The 27,988-nt window shown below is 40.0% G+C and overlaps 1 protein-coding gene across 1 annotated transcript in view; it reads right to left on the bottom strand.

The window, feature by feature from the left end:
- Positions 1 to 644: 644 nt before the first annotated feature.
- The window catches only part of tp53i11b (tumor protein p53 inducible protein 11b), a 33,627-nt gene continuing 6,283 nt past the window's right edge, over positions 645 to 27,988 (bottom strand). The window contains exons 2-7 of the mRNA XM_070830792.1: positions 11,517 to 11,656; positions 6,492 to 6,550; positions 6,272 to 6,320; positions 5,838 to 5,934; positions 4,199 to 4,300; positions 645 to 3,188 (exon numbers count right to left, since the gene is read on the bottom strand). Coding sequence (XP_070686893.1) covers positions 3,055 to 3,188; positions 4,199 to 4,300; positions 5,838 to 5,934; positions 6,272 to 6,320; positions 6,492 to 6,550; positions 11,517 to 11,645 — 570 coding nt within the window. The 5' untranslated portion in view covers positions 11,646 to 11,656 and the 3' untranslated portion in view covers positions 645 to 3,054. The remainder of the gene's footprint in view (positions 3,189 to 4,198; positions 4,301 to 5,837; positions 5,935 to 6,271; positions 6,321 to 6,491; positions 6,551 to 11,516; positions 11,657 to 27,988) is intronic.

Below are 27,988 nucleotides of genomic sequence, written 5' to 3'. Positions count from 1 at the left end.
TCACTCATACATTTAAAGCATACTCAGGCCCATCTCACAATCAAATCAAAGTATTAACTCCACTCATGTTTTCCGTGAGCGGAAGATTTCCTCAGCCTTGTTGTTCCTGATGTGCAAGTTTAGGCGTTTCTATTATGTCAGTAAGCTTGCAGTGGTTGATTTTTTGATCAATTTAGTGCCTTTAAAATTAGATGAATACATTATCAACTGTAACTGTTTAATAAGTGCACATCTTACATCAGGAATCACCACATCCTGACACTGACATTACATTTTGTATGATTTAAAGTTGTGAGCTCCAATATCTGGCATTAAAAGTATATTTCTAAAGCTGAAAATTTTAGTTGATTAGCTTTAGTTGAAGATTAATCTGCAACAATTTTGATAATCGCTTAATTGTTTTCGTCAATTTTCAAACAAACATGCCAAATAATATCTGGTTCTTTGTCATACATGAGCATAAACTGAGTATCTTTGGGTGGTAGATTATTGGTAAGAAAAAGCAAAGCAATTCTACGATCATGAAATCGATAATGAAAATAATAGTTTGTTGCTGCCCCGACATACGTCTATCAGAAAGGACAAGTAAGAAACATTATTACATCAGTTTTGAAGTCTTCAAAATAAACAACAGTGTCCTTTATTTCAAACTAAATAGCAGAAATCCATAACAATTCATTTCTGAGGTACAATATAGCACATATATACATAAAAACACAATGCTACAACTTGAAACAGCTTGACCTGGTGCTATAATATTCACAACAGTACAACACACAGTATGTTGGATCAACATCAGAGGGAATGAATGGCTCAATTTACCAATCCTCTAAAATTTCAAGGACACAACTTACCAATGTAATATTTTGACTAATTTACGTCAGAGAACCAGGAGGATGAAAGAGCCATTTCTTTGCCTCCCTTCTTCTGCCCATCCCCCTGAAACTGCCCATCTCTCCTAAAATAATCTGCTTTACAGACCTTTGAACATTTCACAAGGCTGATGATTTGAGGCCTGTAGTATCGACGGAAATGGAATGACATTTTTCTTGAACTCCATAATTACCATGCTAGTCAGGACAGAGCAGTAGGTTGGGGCGCACAATATCACTCGGGAGAGCTGCATCTAATTAAACACTGGAAAAAGGATAATTACAACTTTTCAGGAGTACGGGAGACCTCACCCATGTTTCACGTTCCCTATCTGAACTGAAAGCTCACCCAAGTAAGACGCACATCTGCCTTCAGCGCTGGACTCACAACTGCAAACCCTCAATCACTGTGACCTCAGGACCACTCCCTTCTAGGGCAGGACTGAACGTGGTCATTTGCAACAATGTGGACCACCTTAGGAGGAGACCTACAGTATGTTTCTAGTTCGAAAATGACTCTACTACCTCTAGAGTGTCTTTTTGACTGGCCTTCGGTGCTCAAGAGTACGATCTAGTGATCAGATTTGATAAATTAGCATTGCTGGCACAGCTCTAAAACACGTAACGCGTACTTCAGGGCGTGCCGTGTGTTGGGAGGTAGAAAATGAAAGGAATATATTGACTGGCCGAAAGCTGTCAAGTGTTGGGCAATATCAGTTTTAAAGCACATAGGATTCAACTTTCTCAGAGTAAATAAAACGTTCCTTTTTTCTGATTTTTGATGCATCCATTCACCGCCATTAACGTCCTTATCTGTCATCTGTCATCAGTTCGAACTATTTCTTTTGCTCGATTATATTGCATGCATGACGTCAAAAACACACACCAAAAAAAATCACTTAAATAGGTACAAAATAACACACACCAAGTGAAAGATCAACCTTTGAAAATCATTTAACTAATACTGAACAACTTCCCTGTTCGGTTCACAAGAACACCACATAATGGTAAATACATTTATACAAGAACATATATACAAGAAGTAGGATGCAGTGTTGATTCTTTTAAGTAGTTTTAAGGCAAGGCTAAGGATATGGTGAATGTAAAAAACTGTGCTACATCACTGAAGAGGAACCAGCCCAGGTTTGTTTGTCCTGCACACTGACATGCTCGGCTTGTGACGCTAGCTTTACAGTAAAGGTCAGAATGTTAAATACTCTGTAAGATCGTCCAGGCTAAAGTCCTGCCAGCACAGCACGCACTCACCATGGAGAGAACTACATGGTTTCTCCTCTATGTGCTCACATGTGCATTTATCAACATTACATGTATTAATCTCAGTAGTATAAATACTCTGTACAAAACAATTTCTATTCACTTTGGTAGAACTGCTTGACTCATACCTCAAGGAATAAAAAAAAAAAAAATCACCTTGTCCCTGAAAAGTGTGTAGGTTCAATATTTCTTTTTTGGGTAGTCTACATAAGAATGATTGTGGCCATGATTGAGAGTAAAAACTGACATTTTGGATTTTAGCTTGACTGACTGCACCTGAATCTTAAGCTAAGCACAGTTGATGCTATTTCCATTCGATGTGTTAAGTGGACAGCTGTCAGTGAAGCATACAATACAATATGAGTTAGCATCGAAAGCAACAGACAGGAGACAAACTCTTGTTCCTTGAATGCGATTCAGCAATGGTGTCGAGATGAACCTTTTTATCAGATAACACTAAATACTGAATGTGGAAGTCATGTAGCTGTACAGGAATAACAAAGTCAGATGTTTGAAATTACTCTGTACTGTACAGATTAAATCATATAACAAGGTAACACAAGAACTCAATGTACTACAAACAGCTCCTTCTTTATAATAACATTACTCAGAACCGCACAAAGGATGAATGTGTCTCAAGAGGGGCTTGACCTCGCGGGCCAGTGAAAGAGTAAAGGACTTTCACTATGAGGTTTGTTGTTCTTGTTGTAGAGTCTGGAATGTGACACTGTGCTCATCTGTTGAATACTGGGGGTTACAATAGGCTAGGTCCCATGGAAGGGGGCAGGGGGCATCCACTGGTAAAGTAATGCTCCAGGCCCCAATCAAATAATATTCCAAACCTTCTGACCCCGCGTTTGTGATCTGTGCTCCGTTGTCCCCTCTCTGGAAGTACCACACAGTCAGCTCAGATCTTCTTCGGCTTACGGCCCAGATGGTAGTAGTAAGCCATGGTGACCACCAGGAAGAGCAACCGACTAAGGAGCAGGAGCATGGCGGCATTGGGCAGGATGCCAATCTCTAATAAGGTGATGGATGTCACTGAAAACACAGAGCAACATTTAGTACTGGAAATGCGATTTTTATTAAAAGCAAAAGGCCCAAGACACAAGATTTTCTTAATGTTATTAACCTCTAGAGAGTGAACCTTGAAAGAAAGGTCATAACGCTCATTTGCCCACATATACACTGAACAAGTTATCTGCCGCTGCAAGCTGTCAGTCTGTGTAGTCAAATCAAGAGGGTATAATTGTTACAGCCTTCTTTGTACAAAAACTCCCATTTTGTTTCCTTGCTGGGCTAGGGTGGGGGGGATTAGAACACAAAGAGGGAAGTTTGTACTGCAACTTTGGAAGAAAAAGTCTCACGGTCAAGTTTCAAAATTCAAGATGCTTATTGTCTCTCCAGTGGCACAAGAAAACTTGTGTGAAATTTTTGACTGAGAGACTATAAATAGAAAAACAGAATACAACAGGCAATAAACTCTAACAGCAATAACAAGTATAAACATTTTGTTATGTATAAGGCATACAAGTATAAAAATAGAATATGCAGGCAATAAAGCATAACAGCATCAAAGGGGTATAGAAGCAATAAATAAAAAGCAATACAAGTTTCCTATTCACTCCAATCATTAGTCAAGTGAAACTAATGTGGAGCTCCCCTGCAGTCGCCTCCCTCCCACAGCGCTATCTTTGTGTATTGGCCAATTATTTATTAACTTCAGCTGAACTTCAGATGTTGCTATAGGAACGAGTCATTAGGAAGGACTGATCATAAACAACAAAAACTGTTTGAATGGTCAAATGGGCATGTTAGGGTTGTTTTAAGGTCGACTTGATAACATCTGAACCTGTCCTTTAATATAATGCATAATATAATGCAAAGCTGTGAGTCTACACTCTGAACACAGGGGGGCAGTATCAACACATAAGATACATTTGCAAACATTGGAAGAATCAAATCTGACTGAGTGTGTCTCAACTCTGTCACTATCAAAGTGAGACAGAAGAGGGAGGTGTCTGATGCATGTATCAGAAAAGTTTAATCACCTAGAAACTGGACAGCAAAGTAGCAGGCTTCACTGAGCAGAGTCCACTGGATGACGATCTTCTCTGCTGTGTACAGACCATTCCACATGATGAGGGCCAGGCCTGGAAAAGGATGTGATGAATAGTTTCAGGGGCATGGGAATCAAGAGAGAAAACTGCTATGTGTCGAAGGGCAATTCCACTCACACAACTAGGATGAGAACAGTTTACTTGAATCTGCACGCGAACTGTGATGCCATGTGATGTGTCACAAGGTGATAATTGGTCTATTGATTTTTTTTTTTTAATGCTCTGAATCATTGAGCGCAGGCTTTTATAGGAATCAATCATTTCATTCCCCGCCATTCTTCCAGTTAATTTTCCTGTATTTCACTCCTACCCACACACACTCCAGTGAGGCGATGGAAGCGAGCAGGGGTGGGCAGAAAGGTGGGAGGGCTGATGGACTGCCAGGTTCCATCTGTGTGGCAGATGAGACCCCGTCGCTCGTCCCCTTTACCGCTCCTGGTGTTTAAGGTTTATCTATCCTCGGGCATGGTAGTAATCATACAGAGGGTTATTTTTGATTTGTTCAGATTTTACACTGTACAAATTTCAGCACGATAGGGGTACAGTGTGTTGGTGGACAGTATGAGATTTCTCCTTGGTAATCCCATAAATGTCAGAGGAGGAGAACGTAATTAGATAGAAGAAATATTTTCTACTCCTATGTCTATATGTAAAGTCTGACATCCTGACATATTTTATGGCCCATCTTAGCTGAAAGTGACAACCTGGCAAAATTTACTGAATATATGTTTCAGTATATGTTTGCTCTCAGTGTTCTTAATTTACCTGCTTGCTTCCCGTTCAAAGAGTAACCTGTGTGCTACCTGCGTCAAACCTGTGTCAAAGTCAAATTGTGCCTTTTCACAGAGCAGTCATAAACCCTGTAACCACTAACCGAGTGACTGGCATACTTGCCTAAAATCCTTGTTTCAGACAAAGGTCATTAAAATAATCGCTCCCATCTCCGATTAAAATTTTCCATGAGAGCGGAGCAAAGCACAATTGCCGTAATTACTTGGCATATTTATGAGCATCGACTGTCTCCTGTGGACGCTGTGGCACAAAGGAGCAAAGAAAGCTCACTTTAATGTGTGATTGAGTGAGTGAGCTGGAAAATTTGAATGTAGAATAAAACACTGCCTCCCGTCCAACCCACACACACACACATTCAGTCCACACAAACACAAGCAAACATGATATGTGAAGCCACAGATATATTTGTTGTGTGTATTCTGCAGACACACAGAAACTAATCATATTATACAGTTTTTGTAGCCTAAAGGAATGACTTTGCAGCAAGAAGAGAGCTTTTTGTACACCATCTGAATGTGTGTGTAATGGATGCATTAAAAGGAATTATCACCAGAGACCACGTGCAGTTGAGCAGTGTATATTTTTAGCGTGTATAGAAATAAATATTAAAGTGCTTGTGTGTCAGTATCGTTGCAGCACAGTGAATGCACTCCCTCATGCATAGCTGCGGTATACTCACTGTCCAGCGGCTATTCATGAAGGAGCATGAATAGCTTTATGCTTTTACTACAATTTGTAATCTGTGTGTCTTGCTTGCATTTCAGGAGCAAAGACTTACTGAGCAGTGCCCCTCCATAAAGGCGAACGGAGATGCTAGTCGTAGAGAGCTCCTCCTCAAACACAACCTCATATAGCTGGTTGGGAAACATCAGGGCCTGTGTAGGAAAACAAAAGCACAGCACAACTCTGTCATATCAACACAACCGTATTCTGTCCTCCCAAATGTCCTCAAAATGCAGCAGCATTGACCAAGACTTCCTGTCTGCCAGTTAGAATCACTGAGTACGCCCTGAACACTGAGGATATTGAGCATTCTGGTGGTATGGCAGACAAAGACGGAGCTGTTTCTCCAGATGTCCCTCACTGATAAGTTGGACAAGAATCTACAGTAGCTCACTGCTGGCTTCATAACTGTCCAAAAGACAGAAGACTTTTTAGTCATGAATGTTAAACAGATTCTTCACTGTGTTCAATAATTCAAGCAACACTTACCATCAGGGCCATAACTGTGAAACCCACAGCTGACACCAGTATCCACACCCTAAGAAGAGAGACATTACATGATGTACTGTATCCTTCCTGCAACCAGTGCTGATTGTACGTTTGTTTGTTCAGCATTTACAAGATGGTGACCTTTACTGGAAGTGACACACAGATGACTAGACACAGTGCTTAGTTAACTGTGAACCGTTCTGAGCGGCTGAAATCTCACCTCAGCCCGACGGGCTCTCGCACTGCAAACTTCATCTCATTTCCGAGCATCTGGCTGATCTGTGAGAAAACAAGACAAGACGACAGAAGGAAGTGAATTATGAGAAGGGAAATGTAACCGTAATCTTAACAGATATCCATTACGACCTCAACAAAGCGTCACATAACCAAGAATAAAGTGCTCTTTATGGTGTATTTCATGTTGTCAACACATCTGTAGCAAGCTGCTGGAAAGGAGCACGCTACACAGAGCATTAGAGAGAAAAGAAAAGAGAGGCTGAAAATCAAAGAAGGACCTATTGATATGTTAATTAGACACTGTAAATGTCTTAACCTCCTTAATCACCTGCTGAAAATTAAGAGTGTATGTTATTACAACATCTTCCAGTGAATTCTGGATGAATAACCAAATGCCAAGCATATGCTGGGAGAAAAACCTTATTTGTTACAAATTCACTTAATCTAAGCAAAACGATAGCACACAAAACCCAATTTATGATTCTGAGAGCCTGAAGCAGTTATAAGGACACGTTTGACAAATTGAAAGCAATTGTTTATTCCAACTGAATAGAAAAACAGTTCATATTTCATGTAATGCCATACCAAATGAATCTTATTGGACGGCAAAATTGAGACGGCACAACCAAGCGTTTCCCTGTGTATATCTGTTAGGATAAGTATCTCTTTTCGCAGATGCTAGAAGATGGAATGCTAATATTTGGCAACTTGTTTTTTTAAGCCTAACCCTGCTCCATCAGGCACTGATATATTGATATGAACCTCTCCCAAAAACAAATATTATAAAGCATCCATTTCGTTCAGATATTACCAATATGTTTACATGATCTGAGGGTGATCTTATCTGAGGGTTGGGATGATGAAGGAATGAAACAATTAGTCAGTTACATAGTTTGTTTGATCAGTACATTTTCTGTGTATAGACAAATGTACTGATCAAACATTTGATAATCCAGTAACCCTTTTAAATCACGAACCAAACAAAATGACAAACATTTGCTGGTCCCAGCTTCTAAACTGGGAGGTTTTCTGCTTTCTGTAAACTTGAATATCTTTGCATTTCAGACAGTTGGTCAGACAAAATAAGGAATTTGAAGACATTACCTCGGGCTCAAGGAAACTGTTCACAATTTTCATTGTATCGTCAGTAATAAAGTAATAAAAATAAAAAAACAGAATACTTGACAATGGCAACAACTGTGCACAGGACGAACAAGATCTCTAGACAAAGCCAAAATCGCCATATGTAAACTCTAAAGCGTTCATATGCAAAGAGTTCCAAGAGCAAGGAAATACCTAAATTAAAATGGAAAAGAGACAACCTATGTGTATCTGTGTGTATATGTCTGTAAATATATGGAGCTGGTTTAGAGAGCGAGAACCATAATTCTTTTTGGAGGATTTAGGCTCAAAAATTTTGCTGATGAATTAAGAGTCAGAGTTCTGTCTCTTCCTAAAAATAAACAGCAAGGTAAACAAACTGTCCCAGATAAACCACACAGAGGGCATGAGAAAAATAATAAACCCAGTTTTCTGCCTGAACAGACAGTAACCCACAGAGAAATTGCAATTGTTGGTTGGCTGTGAAGTTTAATTCTTTCATCTGAAGCCCTCAGGTCATATTACTGCCTTAACATCAATGATTTCCCTTCATCACTAAACATTTTCCCTCAGTGTGCACAGAGACATATCATCACTTAAACTAAAAATGCACGGCATGAAAAGAAGGCATGAAAACTACTAAGGCAAATTAATCATTTTCTGGCTAGCAGCGCTTACAGGGAACTCACTATCTATTGGAAAGTGCTTGCTTCTGCTTGAGAAGTCTATGAAAAGTCAGAGTGAATGGAAGAAAGAATTCATTCATGTCATATACTAGAAAGATGAAGGCGAGGGTTTTCAAGGGTTTTCCTTTCTACCATCTCCCACCATGGAAAGGTTACTCAGCACAGTATATGAAACATCAAACATCAGAGACAACTGTATTTTAGTGGCTCCATCAAATTGTATCATAGGATATAGAATGTGGGATATCAGGGATATCCTCAAGGATTTAAGATCCAGCAATTATGAATTATGACAATTAAGATCAATGCAACCTGCAAAAACATGCCACCACATGTGACTTTTCTTTTTTGTAAACTATTTTTGTAAATAGCCTCTTACAAAAGTGCTGGCAGATACAGTGGGGCAAAAAAGTATTTAGTCAGCCACCAATTGTGCAAGTTCTCCCACTTCTTTTTTTCCACTTCTCTCATCTTTTTAAGTGGGAGAATTGGTGGCTGACTAAATACTTTTTTGCCCCACTGTAACTATGTAAGCATTTTCAACATTCAGTGGAATTGTATGATGATGCGAACTTATGTTTTTGTTTCTCAAATGCACTTATTCCAAGCAAGCTTTACATCAAAATCTAGCAAAATTAGTTGCTGAAAGATTTCGCAGTTTTGAAGCATTTGCTCAAACTCACGTATCGGAATACATTTGCTGTATTGTAATGTGTACTGATATAGGAATGGTGTGATAATGATTTCACCCTAGCTTCCTCTGGCTCTATTCTCACAGCACTTGAGGTGTTGAACACGTTACTGAAAAGCAATAAAACATATACAATATATGTACAGTGAAAACAAATAACAATAAGATTCTTGTGTGTGTTGATCTGCAGTATGTTACACACAAATGGAGTGATACCGGTGGCCCTTTGAGTAGCTTCATAAAACTAGCATTTTCTAATGTTAAAAATAGAAGGAAGGTAGATATAAATATATTTAATGTGGTGTGGAAAAAAAGGAATTTCTGTGTTCCTTATTTTTTTTTCAGTTTCTTCTAGTTCATGGTTTTGATCTCTGAGCAGAGCCCTTAAAAAAAAGAGTTTCTAAAGCTGCAGCGCCTGTACATGAATCCGTCTGTGCCAGCTGTGATCACATGTGAATCAGCCATCGTGTGCCACGATTTCAGGGGCTGTTTTTGACAGGTACACATAAATATTCATGACTGGCATGAGAAATACTCGGAGGGAACCAAGCGACTGATGGCACATGGCAGGCTTAGGGTGGAATAGAGCGGAAGGGAGTTGGGGAAAGAGGGAGAAACAGGAAAAGGAAGAAATACACAATGCTGTTTGTGAAGAGAGACGCTTAACCACAGCTGCTGTGGCCTCGTCATCACTCAATCAGTCAGCTACATTCAGTAAACAAAGGGCGACTTTTCAACCTAAGAGCATGAAAAATATTCAGGAGATATAAAATATGTTATGCACCAACGTGAAATTTGAGTTAATCGAGTCAAATTTCAGTCATTTGTGTGTGTATGCTTCTCATATATGATGGCTGTTGTCAGGTTTGTGCCGTCACATCAAGTTGACAGTCATCACCATTTCATAAGTCTCAGTGGTATTCCTCTGTGACACAAAACGTTGTGGTGTGTCTCATTTATGAAGGTCTGGGCTCAAGCTGTAAGAGCTTTGTTGCATGGTCTTGGCACTAAGGTAGAGTACCAGTTGGTTAAAGAAGCTGACATTGACAGAGCAGGCAAGAAGGGCAACATCTGCTGACCCAGTTGCATCCACGTGGTAGTACAAATGCAATGCAGCACATAGCCTCTCTCTCACTGAGGCATAAGTAAAAGGAATAGTATTCTTATCTTAAAGTGGTAAAAAAAAAAAGGCAGGAAAAGACACAGCGGAGCACTTCCTTCCTTTGTTTACAGGGACCATGGGGGAAAACTCTACAGTTTCCCCTCTAAACCAACTCCTGCTATGCAGCTAACCTTACTGTAGGATCCCATGGGTCTCTTTGCCACAAACACTTGTGGCAAGGACAAATGGAACAACTCAAGAGTAACAGCACAATGCAGTAGAAGTAATATATCTTTACATAGTAAGAGCAGCAGTTTCTAAATTAGGATCAATGCCACAAATTAAATAAGAAACCTACTATTCAAAACAGCATGTACAATAGACCGCATAACACACAAGAATTGCTTCACTGTACTTTGCATAGACTGTGGCTGGAGCACCGTTCAGTCATTAAAGCCTGTGTCTAACTTGTCATCTTCATTTGTCTTAATTATGTAAGCTTTATTGGCATGAATGTTGGAGCATTAAGCCTTTCTCTTTCTTTATCAGTGTCTGTATCCATCAGTACGCTTTGTGAAAGGGATCAGAGTGACAGATGTCTGGGTTAGGCTTCTTGCTAAAACATTGAGAGAGAAAACAAACACTCAGGAGGGCTGAGAAAAGGGGGCCGACATCTCATCACAAGCTATCAGCCACCACCGTATGCCCGCTCCCTTCTGTTCTGTTCCCTTTTCCCACTTGCCTGATTAATATTTCAGTGAGGAACAGGCTGCTTGGCTTATGATCATTCTAATGCAATCTGATAAAAAAAAATCATTGGAATCTTTATATTTGAGCACTCCGACATGAAGCAGGAAATTATTGCGAGTCTGCAACTGTGCAGCTCAACATACATGAATAAGAGACATGTTTTAGTGTCTCCTGGCATGAACCTGCATGTGTGCTGTTGTGTTTTTGGTATACACATCACCGTACACTGTCTATCCATATGAATGTGGGTATACATGTGAGGCAGGAACATAATACATGAGATGCAAGAGGCGGAGAGTCTCCCAGGGGAGCCAGTCACATCTCAGCAGAGCTGCGGGAGCTCATGGGATTACGTGATCTAAATTCATTGAAGCATAAGGAGCAAATGCACACAATGGGACACTATGAGAGTGATGAGGCAATTAGCAGTCCATTGTAGCACTTAAAAGAAATCCATAACTCTTCTCGAGGTTAATGAATGCATGTGTGGTTGAATGCCATTTTTATTTATGTATTCTTATATTATTATCCATTTGACTGATGATGGCTTTACACATGTGCATATATTTAGAAGTTGTTCGTCGTTGTAATGCATTAGCTATTTGCCTTTGTTGTCTACATTATTGCACATGTTGAATAAAAATGACATGAATACACAATCATGTGAGGCAATCTGACCTTTGAGCGGTGCACTTCTCCATCATCATCCTCTCCGCCGACTCCAAGGATCTTCCGGCTCTTCAGGCGGCTTATCAGGTCTGTCTGACTGTGCTTCTTCATCAGGGGAGGGTGAGGTTTAGATGCCATGGTGCACACACCTGACAAAGAAATGGAAAGAGAGGGAGGAAAACAGCATGTGACTGGTAGTATTGTTAGAGGGAATAGATAAATACATTCAATAGAGAAAGAATAGGAAAGTAGGAAAAAATATTCATTTTGAGTTTCCAGATTATCTATGTAAAAATTAGAGTTTTTCCTGTTATTTCCCCCTCACTCTGAAGAAGACACCCTTCTGCAGCATGGGCAGGAAGAGGTGTCTACCAATCTACCCATAATCCCCTTGAGGACTTGACTTATGCAACACAATTATATAAGATGGGTCTAGCAAATACAGGCAACCCATAAAACCTTCCTCTTAAGTCAGACTGGAAGCCAGATGTCCTTCAGGTCTGCCGAGAGGCCAACAGATGCAGGTGCCAGCTCAAAGAGCCAAAGGATCTGACAGTGACACAGGGTCTTGTTTTACACACAAATATATACACACACACACACGTAAAAGGAGCTGAGCTCTCTGAAGACTGAGGGTCTCTATGTCCATAACCGATCAAGTTCCACTGACGACATGCAACTCATGAGTGGATGGTGGTTTTGATGTCGGCCTGTGTTGTTAACACAGCAGTGTGCCCTAACCTTGGCTACTGACAAGTCTCATTTCAAATGAATGCTCAGTGGCCTTTATTCCAACAATGATTTCATCATTTAATTTCTTTCATTTTTTTGTTTTAGTTTGTTAGTTTCCTGCCTTGAGCTATGATCATGACTTATTTTATCCCCACATGCTCTTATGACTAAAACAGACTAAAGTCACACTGTTGCAAAGCAAGCCAGCTTTGTTAGTTTTTCAAGTGATGAAAAATATATTTCATTACCAAGGCATTGCGAAAAAGGACTCTGCTAACTTTTTTTGTCAGAAAATCTGCTACATGCTTTAAACCTCAACAATAAAGCAGTGATTCCAGCGTTTGTTTTAGTAGCAATAGTCTTCCAGTTATGATACGTTTTTTTCGGGTTTTAATTGGTTAAATGAACAACAAACTATTATTTCTTCAGTGAATAAAACTTGCATTAATTGTAAATGACTTTTACATGCCATTTATTTGTATTTCACTGCTTATGTTGGCTGTCAACTGTGATGGCAAATGCAGTGGTCCTATTGATCAGTGCTAATGAATAGTGCCTGTGGATTCAATGGGGAAAAGCAATAGTCGAATCAAGAGAGATCATCATCATCGACTCAATGTAACCTCCAGTGTGAAAGCAAAAAGGCATGCACAAGCATGTATGTTGACACACACACACACACACACACACACACACACACACAAAATGGGACAGCTTGTCTAAAAATTGATAGTTACCCTTCGGGACAATTCTCCAGAGGAGTAAAATGCGAACAATTATTGAATTCCTCTCTCAAGGCTTGGGAGAGTACACTACCTTCAACAGAAAGCTTTGTCTTCAGGAAAAGAATTCAACAAACAGTGCTACCAGGAAACACGTAGTGCTCAATTTTCCATCAGTCAGGAAGTGTACCATCACACAAGGAGGGGAATAAAATAAGTACACTTTCAGAGGTCAAACTGCACAGCTAAAACTGTATACGAATACATACTGCAAAACAAACAGGTCGGTTACAACATTTACATGCCCACTAACAGTTTATTATTATTCCAAATATGATAATAATCCATATTTGATGCAGGTCGTCTAAACAGCATATTCCATGTTGATGTTCCAAATTAAGCCTTATCGAGATGTATCAGGATGTTTCTTAATTGTTTCCAATTAAGAAATGTGGGCTGCTGATATCATTCGAGGTTTAGGAGCATTCTTTGGTCATGTATACAACTCATTTGGAATGTGTCTCACTTGGGAGTTTTACTGCAGCTCTCTGCACATTGTAAACAAACCAACTAGCCAGTGGTTTGCAAGGTGGGGGTAGAGCTGCATGTCCACAAGAAAACAAAATATTCTTTTGGTCAGAAGGAGAAACACTCTTACTTTTAAGCATTTTGAAAGACTTGGATATCAACAGGGGCAGCACAGTGGTGACGTGGTGGTTAATACTATTGCCTCACAGCAAGAAGGTTCCAGGATCAAATCTGCTAGCCGGCTGGTTTGTGGTTTGAGACTTTCCGTGTGGAGTTTGCATGTTCTCTCTGTGCTTGCGTGGATTTTCTCCAGGTACTCCGGCTTCCTCCCACAGTCCAAACACATGCAGGTTAATTGATGACTCTAAATTGCCCGTAGGTGAGCGTGAGCATGAATAGTGGTCTCTATGTTTTGGTCTTGCAATTGGCTGGCGACCAGTCCACGGTGTACCCTGCCTCTCATCCAGTGGCAGCTGGAATTGGCTCGCTTAGTCATGTAAACAGCTTATTAGGAATATTGTATCTTTTGGAACACCTAACATGCTAAAATACTCCAACAGAATGGTCTGGAAAAGGCTCAAAGCCTCTTTGACCGCACTAATTTTTTTCACCTTTGTTTTGACTCAATGTTCTGTTGCAGTTTGAGCTGAAACAATTGGTTGATTAATTAATCATTAGTATAATTAATTATTTTTCTAGATGATTAATCAATTTATTCAAATACACAGTAAAAAATACCAAGCACTTGTTGGTTTTATGTGTCTCAAATGTGCCTCTCTTTTCATATTACATTAAATTTAGTATCTTTGGGATTTCTGACAGCTGGTTAAATGATCAATCTTAACTGATAATGTAAAAGCACATGCTGCAGCCATACTTGAACAGTATATAATTGTAAGGTCTGTGATATATAAGGGAAGAGTAACTTTCAGCCACACCTGCGGCCTCCCTCCATTAACAGGAACAGCGAACTAAACAGGCACATCACTGGGCTTGACTAATACGCAAAGAGATAACATGTATTGCATAATGTCCCTATAAATGGTGCAAAACTACAGCAATCTACAAAATCTGCGATAAAGGAATAAACAAGACAAACCTCACTGCATGTACTTGTAAATCCTACATTTCCCCCCACATGCTAACATACCCATGCAAGTGTTTCCTTCTGAATCTCCCTACCGGTGCGCCAGAGTAATGCTGATGGAGTTGCCTAGCAACTACCAATGGTCGCTTCTTCATTATTGAAAACACCTTTCATGATTGAAACCACCTTTGATGATAGGGTTTCTGCTGAGAGCCACCAGTGACTCTGTCGTCCTTCTCCTTGCTGTTGTAGGTGACATTTTAGGATAAATTAAGCCACTTTGATCTGTAGTCAGTCAAGTGGAATGAAGACATTTCCTAATGAGAGATTTCTTGTCAACATAAAAAGACTTTAAGAGGGACTCAATTAGTCTGAATCGTAGATGTGTGGTTGTCTTTTTAATAGCAACAATTTAAATGAATGTAATCTCACTCCTTCAGAACAGCAACGTACACTTTTACTTTAAATGTGAACCAAACCACATCTCACCTAGATGATGAACGAGGGGTCAAACGTAGAGATGAGAACAAGGTATGAGTTGTGTAAAAAGATGAATTATTGACTGAGTTGGACAAGATGAATATGGGGAAGATGAATTTATGAGCAGATCAACTGTCACAGCAGTCCATTTTTTAGGCACCAAACATACACAGAAGTATCACAATGCATTTCATTGTGATGAAGATTAGTCTCTCTAGTTAATATGCTACCCTAAAGTAGGACATTTTCTGTCTAGGCAGCCTGTGATGCATTAAGCACGTTCAACTTTGAATATAAGTTATGTTTAAAACAGAATCAAAAAATATTTGAAATAAAGATGCATTACCGTTCTATTTCTGGGATATGGGAGCATAACCATGTTGAAGAGTCCTTATTTTACAGTTTATTGCACCAACAACCTAGATTCCATGTAAAAAGTATATATCTGCAGATTCCTAAAAAGCATGCATGAAATATGCATAAAGAACTTTTGAAAATAAAAAAAGATGGGAGGCAGGTGCTGAAAGACCCCTATTGATGTAGTCTGAAGAGATGAGGTTTTATGTGACTGAGCATATCTTTGCAGAAAATCATTGCATTCACCTCCCCGTGGGATACACAAAGAGAGGGAGTCTTATAACAGAAGAACATATAAATGAATCACTGTGTGTGGGTAAGAAGCCATGCTAGTCCATCTGAAGTGAAGAATGAACGAAAAACCTGAGAGTTTAGTACCAGCAATAAGTACAAACAATACTCTCTGTGTTCCCTCGGTGGGGTTTTGTGACTGAATATGCACTGTGGCAATGAAAAGTTTCTAAATAAAGGAGTAAGACAAAGTGGGAGAGGTGCAAACTCCCTGAGAGATCTCTGGTTACTGACTAGAAAGATGTTCTGTAAAAAAAATTTAAAAAAAACTGTATATACAAAGCAGTGTGTGGGTGTGGAGGAGCAACTGTGAACAAATGTGTTACTCAAAATAAGAAAGCAGACTCTACAACCTGCTCTTCTCCTCCTCTTTTCCATAAATAACATGAGGCACAGTTAGCCTCTAAATCCCCTCACCACCATGTCTGGGATATGTAACAGCACCATACAGTGCCAAGAGTAGATAAGACGCAAAACAACACAGCTACTCAACAGACTCTAGAGACAGGCAGTGCAAGCAGGTAATTCTCAATGAAATATCTGTGTCTTATGCCCACTCCGAATAATTTACTGACCTTAGTAAATGTATTACTCTTCATGGCGAGGGTTTATAGTATGGATTTCTGACTGCCCTGAGGAACACTTAGGGATGAGCCCCAGTGGTTATATTATAGAAGTCTTTAGTACTGAAAAGCTCTGACACTACCGGTTCAGCTTTTAGTGTTGGAGAAATAAAGAAAATAGATTTCCTATTCATTTAGGGTACATACACGTTCACCAACTCTGTTGCAGAAAAGGATAAGACATTTGTCAAAAATGCATTTCCAATCCAATCCAGAAGAGATCTCTCTCTCTCTCTCTCTCTCTCTCTCTCTCTCTCTCTCTCTCTCTCTCTCTCTCTCTCTCTCTCTCTCTCTCTCTCTCTCTCTCTCTCTCTCTCTCTCTCTCTCTCTCTCTCTCTCTCTCTCTCTCTCTCTCTCTCTCTCTCTCTCTCTCTCTCTCTCTCTCTCTCTCTCTCTCTCTCTCTCTCTCTCTCTCTCTGAGCCTGTGATGAAGGGCAGGGGCCAGCTGTCTGACTCTCTCTGTCACACACACACACACACACACACACACACAGCTCTTAGTGACAATGGTGGAGAGAACTTCATGCTCAAAAGTCTGGTTACTTTTCACTAGAGACGATGCTGACAATGCTTGTTGACACAAGTGCCACAAGTCTGTTGCATGTAAGCGTGAAGCAATTTCCCAAAATATCAAGTTATAGTGGATCACATATAAACGGAAAAATGCAGTTTTCGACTGCATAGCTCATAGTTCATCTTTTCTTGCCTGTTCCATCTCAGGAATGTTATGTATGCTGGTACTCTAGAGCCCACACGGAGCTAATTTAATTTTTCAAAGGTTCTCTATACGACATTCAAAACATGAATATAGCATTGAAAAACTATTTGCTATGTTTAGATACAGTGGAATAATTGTGACCTGAGCAAAGAATGAAGTCACACTCCTGCAGAGTGTATTGTAATCTGAGCTCCTCTGTCCTTTGTTGTGGTTATCAGGAAGGCCGTGCATGGATGATAGTGCGTGTTAGTCTGTGAATCACTTAGTGAGCAAGCTCAGTAGTACAGTGAAATCGAGCGCAAAAACAAATCAGCTCAGCTAAGCTACTGAGCTAATACAGTAGCACGAAAGCTAAGAGGAGGTCAGATGATTAAAAGTAAGTATTGAGCTATAAACAAAGCTATGTTTATTCTTTTCTTAAATTTGTTTCCTTTTTTCTTAAAATACAAAAGAATAGATCTGAATAAGGGTGGCAATAGACACTCATCCCTAGGAACACTGGACCTTCAGCACAGTATAACTTTAAGATGAGGACCAATGAGGATGCCCTAATGATCTTAAGAGTTGCTTGTTTGTGTTGTCTAACTATTGCAACAGACTGAGCCACCCCCTCTGTCACTGAGGTTAGAGCTGTAAGTCAAGAGGGCAAATCTGGAGATGTGGAGAACTACATTTAAGCAACTTGGCTCTAGGGACGGCAATGTCATCAGTCGGTCTGTCCACCACTTTGGTGCAGACTGAACTATCTTAAAACCTATTGCATGAATTGCCCTGAAATATTGCACACCTTGTCCCTTCTCCTTTTTGGTCATGGAATCTGTAAATATAGTTGGGTTATAATTTTTTTCCAGGGTTGAGCATTACCACGAGTAGAAGAAAAAAAAAGGAAATGAAAAGATGGATTGACACAAATTATGGTACAGAAAGTCATGGTTCCAATTTTGGTGATGCTCCGGTTTTATAGTGCCACTATGAGGTTGACATTTGTGGTTAAGAGTAGAAAGAGTCCTTTCATGTCTTCCCATTATAACTGCATTAGTGACTAAAACTGCAGTGACTGAAACTCATCAGCATTTGAGCAGGTGTTTGTTAGTGGGGAAAGTGGCTGCAAAATGATTCAGATAACAATTTGTAGTGGTGTTAATGGATCTCTGATTATGTGTAACCACATTTAATTACTGGGGAAGAGGCACAGGTTTTTCTTGACGTAGGTCAACATGACTCTCTAGTGCCCTAGGCCAAGTGGAGCTGGATTACTATGAAACTCCACTTTGAAGTCTGAGTGCTCAGCATTTCCACAACATTCTTAGATATCTACTCAACACTGATAAACTGATTCACTCCCACCACCTCCAGGAAATGTTTACAAGATCTGTTTTGGATAGATAACTGTTGTGTGCAGCACCATGAGGAATCCTTATCACAATCAAAAGGTGTTAACAGTATTTCCATAGAACAGGAACAGCATGAGAAAAGACACCGCTCATTTTTTGATTTCATGTTGGGCTTTCAAGGTTTGTCTGTAACTGTGAGCATTCACTTCTTCTAAAAGCTTCATTTCACTTTTCTTTTATTTTTCAATATTCTTGCTCACAAGCTAAAACTGAATGGCAGAGTGCTTAGAGAATACTGTAATCCTGAGTTTTGTTAAGTCCCTGCATTACAGTGCTACTCATGTAATAGATAAAAGCCTGGTTGTTTTCTGATCCATTTGCCTTTTAGCTGTCCACTTTCTAAAATCCATTTCTCCCTCACAATATTCAAACTGAATCACTATGACAATATCCACACAAGAGGTGTGAAGAGGCACTAGTGGAAGGCTTTTACCGTGTGGCGGCTTAAATTAAGTCAATTAAGACTGCAAGGGATGAATTGATATTCATTAAAGCATCAACAAAGTCACTGCAGCTCCAATCAAGCACTGCCAAGTGGAGTAGATTAAAAAAACAGTAAGGCTCATACAAGGTGGTGACACCGGGGCTGTTATGATGTCCTCACAGCCCCTGTGTTGGTGTATCATGGAATGTGGCTGATACTGTAAACTGTGTATTGTAGTGGTTAGCATTTTGTTGAACGACGTTAATCCACCTGGAAGAGATAGCAAGCATCGTCATGACAAAACGTAGTCTCAAATTCTAGCAGAGTTGAAGCAACACCACTCTGACACAACCAGAACAGAAACTGAAGTTTTAGTTGTAAATAGGGAGGGGTCATGATTTTCGAATTATCAAATATTCGGTAAATTATAAAAAAATCTAATAGTTTATATGACTATCGTTTTGATTCAGAAGCATATTTTCCTTTGTTTATACTGGTGCACCGGTCGGGACCAGTAGATTGATCCAGGGCACTGAGGTGAAGCCAGGTCTCTGTGGATGTGGGCTCAAACAGACTATGATTTGTTGTTGCTTAGGCAGCCCAAGTCCCATTTCATACAGCCGATCTTCACAACCAGCTATTAGCTAGAAGTGGCCTTAGGTACTGGCTGAGTTAGCTCTCCTCCCGGGGGAGGAGAGGAGATAATACTACATGTTTCAGCAATAAAAGCAAAAAACTGGCGGCTAATAAAAACAACAATGAAGCAAAGTTTGAAGGAGTTGCACCCACTGCATCACGCAGCAGCGGTGGGTGTGTGTGAGCGCGTGTGCAGGGTGTTCACAGTGACTATGGAATGGTATTTTGGCTTGAAATGCACATCCCCAGTTACAATTATATTGTGTTATGATCATTAGATTGTGCATATGATCAAAATATTGTGGCAACCCCCTGTGTGTGTCAGATGAGACAAAAGTCCTTGCACCTCAAGATACACAGGGACAATAAAACAACTGACAGATACACAAGACAAGTCTTAAACGGCGCCTTTTCTCTTCCTGTGGCACACATTACCACATATTTGACACATTTAGTTGATCACGGCATTATGCAGCTCAGTTGAGGGTAGGCACTGGTAGCAGAGATCAGCATATTATATCGTGTAAGTGGAGAGATTGATCCTGTGGAGTTAAAACTCAAATTTCTTCAAATCATCCAAAGTGACGGTTTCCGTGCCTGACTGATGCTGGCTCTGCAGTGGTGGAAATTACAAATGAGATTCAGATGTGGCCAAAGAGAAAATGGAGGAACACAGAAAGCAATACATATGACAGCTGGGGATAAACAAAGGACAATGGAGAAGGCAGTGAATTCCTATCTTGAGTCAGAACAGGCTACCAATGCATGCCCTGGAAACTGTGCACGCAGTTAGTGTGAGGAGAGAGCGCCTCAGTTGCCATCAATGGATTATTGTGCCGAGTCAAACGGATTAATAGTGTTAAATCATCTGGGGACAGCTACCATGGAATGAACTAGTCCTAATGATTCCTGGGATTTGGAGTTTCCCTGCCTAATATGCTGTTATTACATCACAATGTAGCAAGGGAAATTACGCTCCGTTGGTTGACTTACTTCAATGTGGTTATGTAAGAGTATTCCTAGAGTGGTTACTGAAGATCTTTGGGGAGTCACAATTACATGCGAAGCTGAGTATCCCATTGGTCACTATCGCAGTAATGAAATGTTACTAATACATCTATTTGGGAAAGCAAATCAGTTCAATTCTCCCTTCTTAATTCAAATAATGATAATTGAATGCTACATGATATCAGTCAAGAACGTGCTGTTTCAAGCATTGCCCAATGAACAGTGGATTGTGGATAATGAGCTCACAGTACAGTGGCCCAGATGGATCTCAGTAGAAGCATCCCTCCATTTTCTCTCACTAAAGCTACTCCTTTACAAATTAATTACAAAAAGAAAAATATAAAGGATTGTAATACATTATTTTTGCAATGCTGATTATTTGGCTGTGTTTTATTGACCTTTGCGTTGACAAAAAAATAGTCAATCTGGCTGGACTGGTCCATATACTGTAGTGACCTGAATATGAGGTAACAAATAAAAATACAAAAACTTTTGTCTTATTTTCAGTCATCAGAAATGTATTTCCTCAATGGCAGAAAATGCATTATAATTCCTAAACACTTTAAATAAAAAATATTAAATATACTGTATGAATGTAATGAGACTTGCAATCTTGTAACATTAAAGGCAGGGTCAATGAATCAAATAGTTTGACAAAAACATTTTAAGAAATCCAGTAAACTCATCCAATTATTTCGTATGGACCAAATGAAATAACTGGACAGCCAACCTGCCTGTCTACCCACTTTCGTGCCTTCCTGCACACAGGCTGCAAGTGCACCCATTGCACGTGACTGGAGTCTTCCACAAGGCTAAAGCTAGCGAGCTAGACGCACTTGAAAGGCAGAAAAAGTGAGGCCAAAATTTAAATTGCGGCTTAGTGGCACACTATCATGAGTTACCAGCATGAAGCACACACCCACTGAGCTGAAAAACAAGAGAGAGCCGCTGCTGACTGCGGCCGTCATTTAGTGAGCTAACAGCACCAAGCACAGCCTCTGTGCCCAGTGAGCAGTGACTCTGATCTAAAGGTAACATTACATTTATGACGGCTGTTTTGCTTGTGTTTGTATGATTGTGGCATCTAATAGAGTTGTTTATTTATCAGACTGAAAAGCCGAGAGAAACTGTGAGTCAGTGGTGGTGGACATAATGAATGGAAGGGAGGGGGGGGGACATTTTCGGATGGATGCTTTCAAAAATCTAACTACTCTCGCTAGTTCCTCCAACACTGCAAACTCTGCCTTTAAGGCTACAGACAGTCCATAATCCAACACACCCCAGTAACCGGTTCACTCGGTGGGTGCAGTAGGGGGCCAGTGCTTGCTCCATACAAAGTGAACCATTATGTAAATGCGTACCCTTTGAATAAATTATGACACCTACTTTTTCAAACATGATTTCTAAAACTAAAAAAATAAATAATTTCTAAACTATATATTTTACATACATGTATATTTGTGTCAGTGCTTTGCCACAAAACAAACCTCAGCAAGGGGACAGGTAGTATGACTTGACACCAGTTTGTACAAACACAATGTATAATTTAATGGTGTGTAAGAATGACAGGTGGTTTGTTTTTACCATCTGTTACATAGGGCCCCATGTGGGTCACAGGACTTGGGGGGGTCCTCTGGTCTAGTCTAGTGTATGAAGTCACTGAGGCTTGCCAGTGATTGTTTGGCGTTTCTATCTCTGGAGCCATCTTGACAGGGCAGCCTAACTGTGAAGCCAACGCAGAAGCAGCAAAGACATGGTGAGGAAAAGCAGAGCTGACACTTAGCGCACACGCGCAGCTGGGAGGTGAATGAGCTCCTTCAAGGAGCAAAACTATCAGACCTCAGCAGGGATCCAGCACACATGAAGAATAGAAGATGAGAAAACGTACACGCCAACAGAGCTGACTCAAAGATTCAAATCTCCGTCTCTGCTGTGCTGTAAGACACTGCTGTGAGAAACAGCAAACCAGTAATTATCAGTACTCAAATATAATGATTGTTTTTACCGTTATGCTTGTGACTAACAGTTAGGGCTATTGTTTATTTCCTCATCTCTGCAGCAGCTTATTATTGCAGTGTCACTGTGATGTTAAGATATGCTGTATGCATAATTACACTGGGGGGGTAGGCAGGTTGAAAAGCAGGAGAAGGTGTTTTGTTTTGTTTCATTATTGTAATGAAATATCAACTAAAGCTGCAAAACTTTCAGACAATATGAAATTGTGGTGGCGTAGTGTAGTGGAGTCAAAGGTAGAAAGAAATACCAGATGTCGAATGCTTGTTGTCCAGGGTAACTGTTAGCAAATTCTAATTAAATGATCTAATGAGGCAGGCTTTAATGACGCACAACAAATGGTTATTAGTGGATAAAAGTGCACGCCCGTTCATTTTCCCCTCAAGACCGCTGGCAAATTAGGAGATTTTTAGGCAATTCAAAAGGTAACCTAGACAATTAACCACACAAAACACTATCACAGTAAAAAAGGGTTTTGTTGCAGCACTTTGCAGATTAAGGTAAATTACATTTCACTGCAAGATAATGGTAAACTGTAGTTTTTTGGCTTGTGGGTAACAATCAGAATTATTACTTGCATAGCATTAAAAATGCACACAATAACAGACACAGTGGAGCCTTTAAAAGTGTTGTGAAATTGACTTTGCTTGGGAGAGTTTTGCTTTTCTGTGGTTATGGGGTTGAATTGTTGAAGTACATCTTGGTAAGAGCTGTAAGAAATCTGCATGGCTGTTTAATAAGTAGATTACCTCGGGTTATGATCAGTAATGGTGACATTTTAAAATCACAGCAATGGTTGGAGACTGGAGTTTATAAAATGATGGCATTTTTGCTCTGTTATGGTTTTTCTCCAGCAGTGAAGGGGGAAAAAAACCCCAGCTATAAATACTTCTCATACTCCACTCAACAAAATGTTTGTATGGTGTAGTTTCCTGGGGCTAGTAGGGCCAGACACAGGATCCAAATGTTACGACTAACAATCAACAAAGCTGTAAGATCTTTGGACATACAGCCCTCTGTAACCCGTAGATAAAAGATTATTTTCCTCCCCTTATGAGGAATGATTAAGAGAAAAACACTGTGAAGAAAGAACTGTACATAAATCATGGGGCTGCAGAGGTGTAGCTTTAGCTTGGGAGATTAAGGGTGAGACTGCAAACTTGGTCTGGGCCTGAGGGTATGGTGTACATTCATATTCTAAAACTATATTTATTAAAGCAGGAGATATAAGCAAAAAGCACATTCATTTTCTACCAATCTCACCCCTTTTCAACTGTATGCCATCTTCTGACCTTTCCTTTTTACATACTTCTGCTTTTCTGATCTTCTTGACAATGTGGTGAAGAATTAAAAAGGGAGTGTGACAATCTGCAGTTTCTAACAGTGGAGCAGACATGTTGCTGTGTTCCTAGGAGACCCACAGGGCTGGGGGCCTTTACTCTCTCACCCCCTCAATGACTGAGTGTTAAAGCAACTGAAACAGCTTTCTGGCTGTACACCTCCTGCAGGCATCAGACTATGAACAGCAGAAGAATGAAAACATTATTCTTTTGCTGAATTTTTAAGTCTTGCAAAATATTTCAATATGTGCTACAAAGCACAACTGATTTTGTCATGGTTGTGATTGTTGATTGACTTTCATTAGCACAAATCAATAAGTGACAAATCAATACATGAAATGATGTTAAATATAGAGGACTGGTCCTTGATGTGTCACAATATGACTATTTCAAACCTTCGACTTGGTCCCTCCTTGCTCTGCTTGTCTTGCTTGCTGGAGCGCTACCTGGTTGCTAGGCAGCCCTGCTGGATGACGAAGAGTACTCATTCGAGGGCTAAATCTGTGTCTCTAGGGATCTCATTCTGTGGAATTAATTGCCTGGTAAAGGTCAAAGAAAGATCCTTAAAATATCAAACATGTCGTCATTTATATTGGCATCTGGTAACATGTGGGTCATTTCATTAAATGTTTGCATTTTCATCTAACTTCCTCTTCTGAACATGTGTAAGAGAGCTTGTTACACAATCCTATCCTCATCATTCCAGAGGCGGTAGTGGTAATGGATGCACACACACGCTCGTCAGTTCGCAGAGCAACAAACAGGCTTTTACTGCCTATCAAGTTTAAATGAGCCAACAAGAGGACTCCACAGTGATGCCTACAGCATCAATAAGGTGTGGAGGCTTTTCAGTATTGGCAATAACAACTTCTACCTTGTTCCCACACGGTTGAATATTGGGCAGCAATGTGACTGTATATACATGACAGAGGGTTGGCATTCGGGGAAAAATTGCATTCTAGCATTCTAGCAATGACACAAACAGAGACAGAGAGAGAGAGATGTTTTCTTTGAGACAAACTAGACTAGTGTTACTGATCCACAAAACACTGAAACTTACTTTTCAACTTACTAAATTGTAAAGATGTGTGTTCCAAGAGCAGCAAGGATTGATGATGTTGACATTTAATTTGCCGGCTGGCTGGCGTGACAAATCACCATGTTCTGCGGCTCACAATACGAGAGCGATGCAGAAAATATCAAAACAAATGTGACAGCAATTATCATTGATGTGCTACCTCCCTCACACTTTACGAGTGGCTGGGTCAACTAAATTATCTCTGATATTATAGAGTTTGTTCTCAACTTTAATGGCTTTAGAGACAGAGGGGTCCAGAGTACAGAGCAGTAATCCTGAAGCTGAAAAGCTTTTTGGCCATCATTTTCAAACAAATACCAAGTAGCCACACAGCGCTCCCCCTCTACTGCATATTTACGCTGCAGCCTGTTTCTTGAGCTGCTAATTGCTTGTGACCACTTTGCACATCACAGTGGTTTGCTCATTGCTGCCGTATTTTCTCTATATATGATACTTCAACATTGCTGTTTGCGGCCACCTTCATATCATGTTTGACTGACTCAGGACTGGGCTCCATTACCAGTGTTGATATCAGTGCCTTTACAATACAATACAGTTTTGGTGTTTACACTGAATCAAAACAGAGAAAAAAAAAAAAACAGAGCTTTGTGCACCCCATACATGAGCAAAAGGTTGAACCTGGCTGACATCTCATAGTATCATAGTGCTGTGCAGTGTTTTAGCATCTGGGAAGCCTTCATTTCATAGATCTCCTTCTTACACCGACTTTCTAGGATCCTATTTCATCTTCTCACCTGTACCTGAAACAACAGGCCGCAATTACCGCAGCCCCTGACAGTGTTTTAACACAGGGCTGTTTTCTGTCTGAACACCCGCTAAGAATCTGACCAAGGCCTATTCTCCTGAGACAACCCTCATCTCCAAGCTTACAGCTACAACTCAGTATTTCATCAGACTGTCATTATTTCTGTGTTACTCAGCTCTGATGCAATGATAGAAACACTTGAATCAATTCCCCATATCAGTAAACGGAGCATCTTCCACAAACAGTCCCATACACACAACTGCATGCATACCAACACAGGCACATACCATTCTTGTTACTATTCAGACTCTGTGATTGGTTTGTCCATCATTCCCCCACACTGCAGACAGAGTGCAAATAATAAAGGCTCTATGTGACAGAAAATCAATACTTGGAACACTGCTGTTTACAACCTCCCTAAAACTTCAACCTTCCTTTTGTCTGCAGAAAATACAAAGCAAAAAGATGTATCTCTAAACAGCGTGCATGTGTTTGACTACACATAGATAACATTTCAGTTATGTTATCTTAGTTTGTTGGTTGAACAGTGAATTTGGCAAAATAAGCAGGTCATTTTCTTTTGAGAAGTCATTACATATATTCCTGCAAATGTTATATCCTTGTTAGTAATGAGTGTTGTTGGGATTTTATCAACACCAATAAACCAGTACCAGTACCAGACCATCATGTATTTGTAGTGTTGCTTAGTTGTAAAGAAGCTAAAACTGTCAGACACACGTAGTGAAGTGAAAAACAATATTTCCCTCTGAGAAGTGGTGGAGTAGAAGTATAAAGTGGCATGAAATGCAAATACTCAAGTAAAGTAATTTGCACTTAAGGATACTACTTGAGTAAAAGTACTTACATTCCACCACTGGCTACTACGCACACCTCAACCAGCTGGACTTCACTGTGGTGAAGGGCTGTAAATCTTTCACAGTACACTTGGTGACTGCCCGGTCAAATCTGGCTGTTTTTCTGGGTTTTTTTTTTTTCTTGTGTCATTTCCCCTCATCTAGCGATGGAGAATGGGTTAGACTTGGGTGTCAGACTCCTGCTACCCACTGACAAAGCTGTGGCTGCAGCTTGACAGATGTCAGCAGTGGGATTATTTACGAACATAGAGTAGAAGTACTTAAAACGAATGCTGTGCCCTGAGATAATAAGTGGATTATTTTTCTTAAATAAAGCTAACATGATGCCTTGATTCGATGAGCCTGAAACAGTCATGGAGCTGGTAATGTTAGCTGCAGCAGCTGCATTGCTAACACATCTGTCAAACATGCTGGACTAGTTTAGATGTAGAGAATATTGAATGTGTATGCCATATTAAACTGCCAGGAAAAGCAAAGACAGCTTGTAAACTAAAATCTTGGCCACAATTTGCTCAATAGCCCACAGTGGCTAAATCAGACCTAAATCAAATGAAATCACTTTCCATTTTCACAGTGAAAAGGTCATAGCCAGGGAAAAAAACAAAGCTGAATAATGGTTATGCCTTTGTTCTGAATATTTCTATTAGATAGGCACAACTTCCAAAATATTTCCAACTTTTGTCGACAAAAAGGTTCTCTACCTTTTTTGTAAAACTATATTGTTAACTCATCTTCAGATATGCCAGAGCTGCCTCTTGGTAAATGTGAATACACCCACGCAGCTTGCTAATCAGGTTTTTACCACAAATGCCATGAGGGCTCAGCTGAGTTTACACAGAAACAAACGAGGGAATCAAACTCAGCCAGTGGCAAATCAAGCCTGCTGATGTTCAAGAACGATGTGATTGGTCATTTGTCTCCTTGTCCTGTTGGTTTCAGTTCATTCCCTAGCTATTTAGATGAACAATTAAATGTAATAAAAGTAAGATGTTGCTCATTTCTCTACCTCATTAATGTCAGAAATCCTATCAGAACCAGAAATGATGCAACTAAAATCTCTAAAGCTGTAACACAATATTAAGGCTGGGCAATATAGTTTGAAAATCATTGTATCTAAGGGCGGATATATTATCTTTTATGTTTTTTTTAGTCATTCTGGAGCTAGTCTGTATTCAAATCAGTAAATTCACATTTTGGTCCAAGTATGCTATTTTCCTGAACCCTTCTATAAACTTATTCCCATGTGACCTGTAGGTTTCTGTGTGATGACATTGCTATACATAAACCCTCTCACGCCTTTAAGTGCCTCTTCTCTTCATGACCGTGCCAAGCCAGTACGCTCTCAATCTTCCAAACTAGCTTTTTAGCCATAATAGACGTTGTTGTTGCGCTTCCTTTCCACCATCCAC

Source organism: Pempheris klunzingeri, chromosome 5, assembly GCF_042242105.1.
Source record: "Pempheris klunzingeri isolate RE-2024b chromosome 5, fPemKlu1.hap1, whole genome shotgun sequence".
Classification (NCBI taxonomy): Eukaryota; Metazoa; Chordata; class Actinopteri; order Acropomatiformes; family Pempheridae; genus Pempheris; species Pempheris klunzingeri.
The sequence above is the reverse complement of the archived record's forward strand: the minus strand, read 5'-3'. Positions and strand labels throughout refer to the sequence as shown.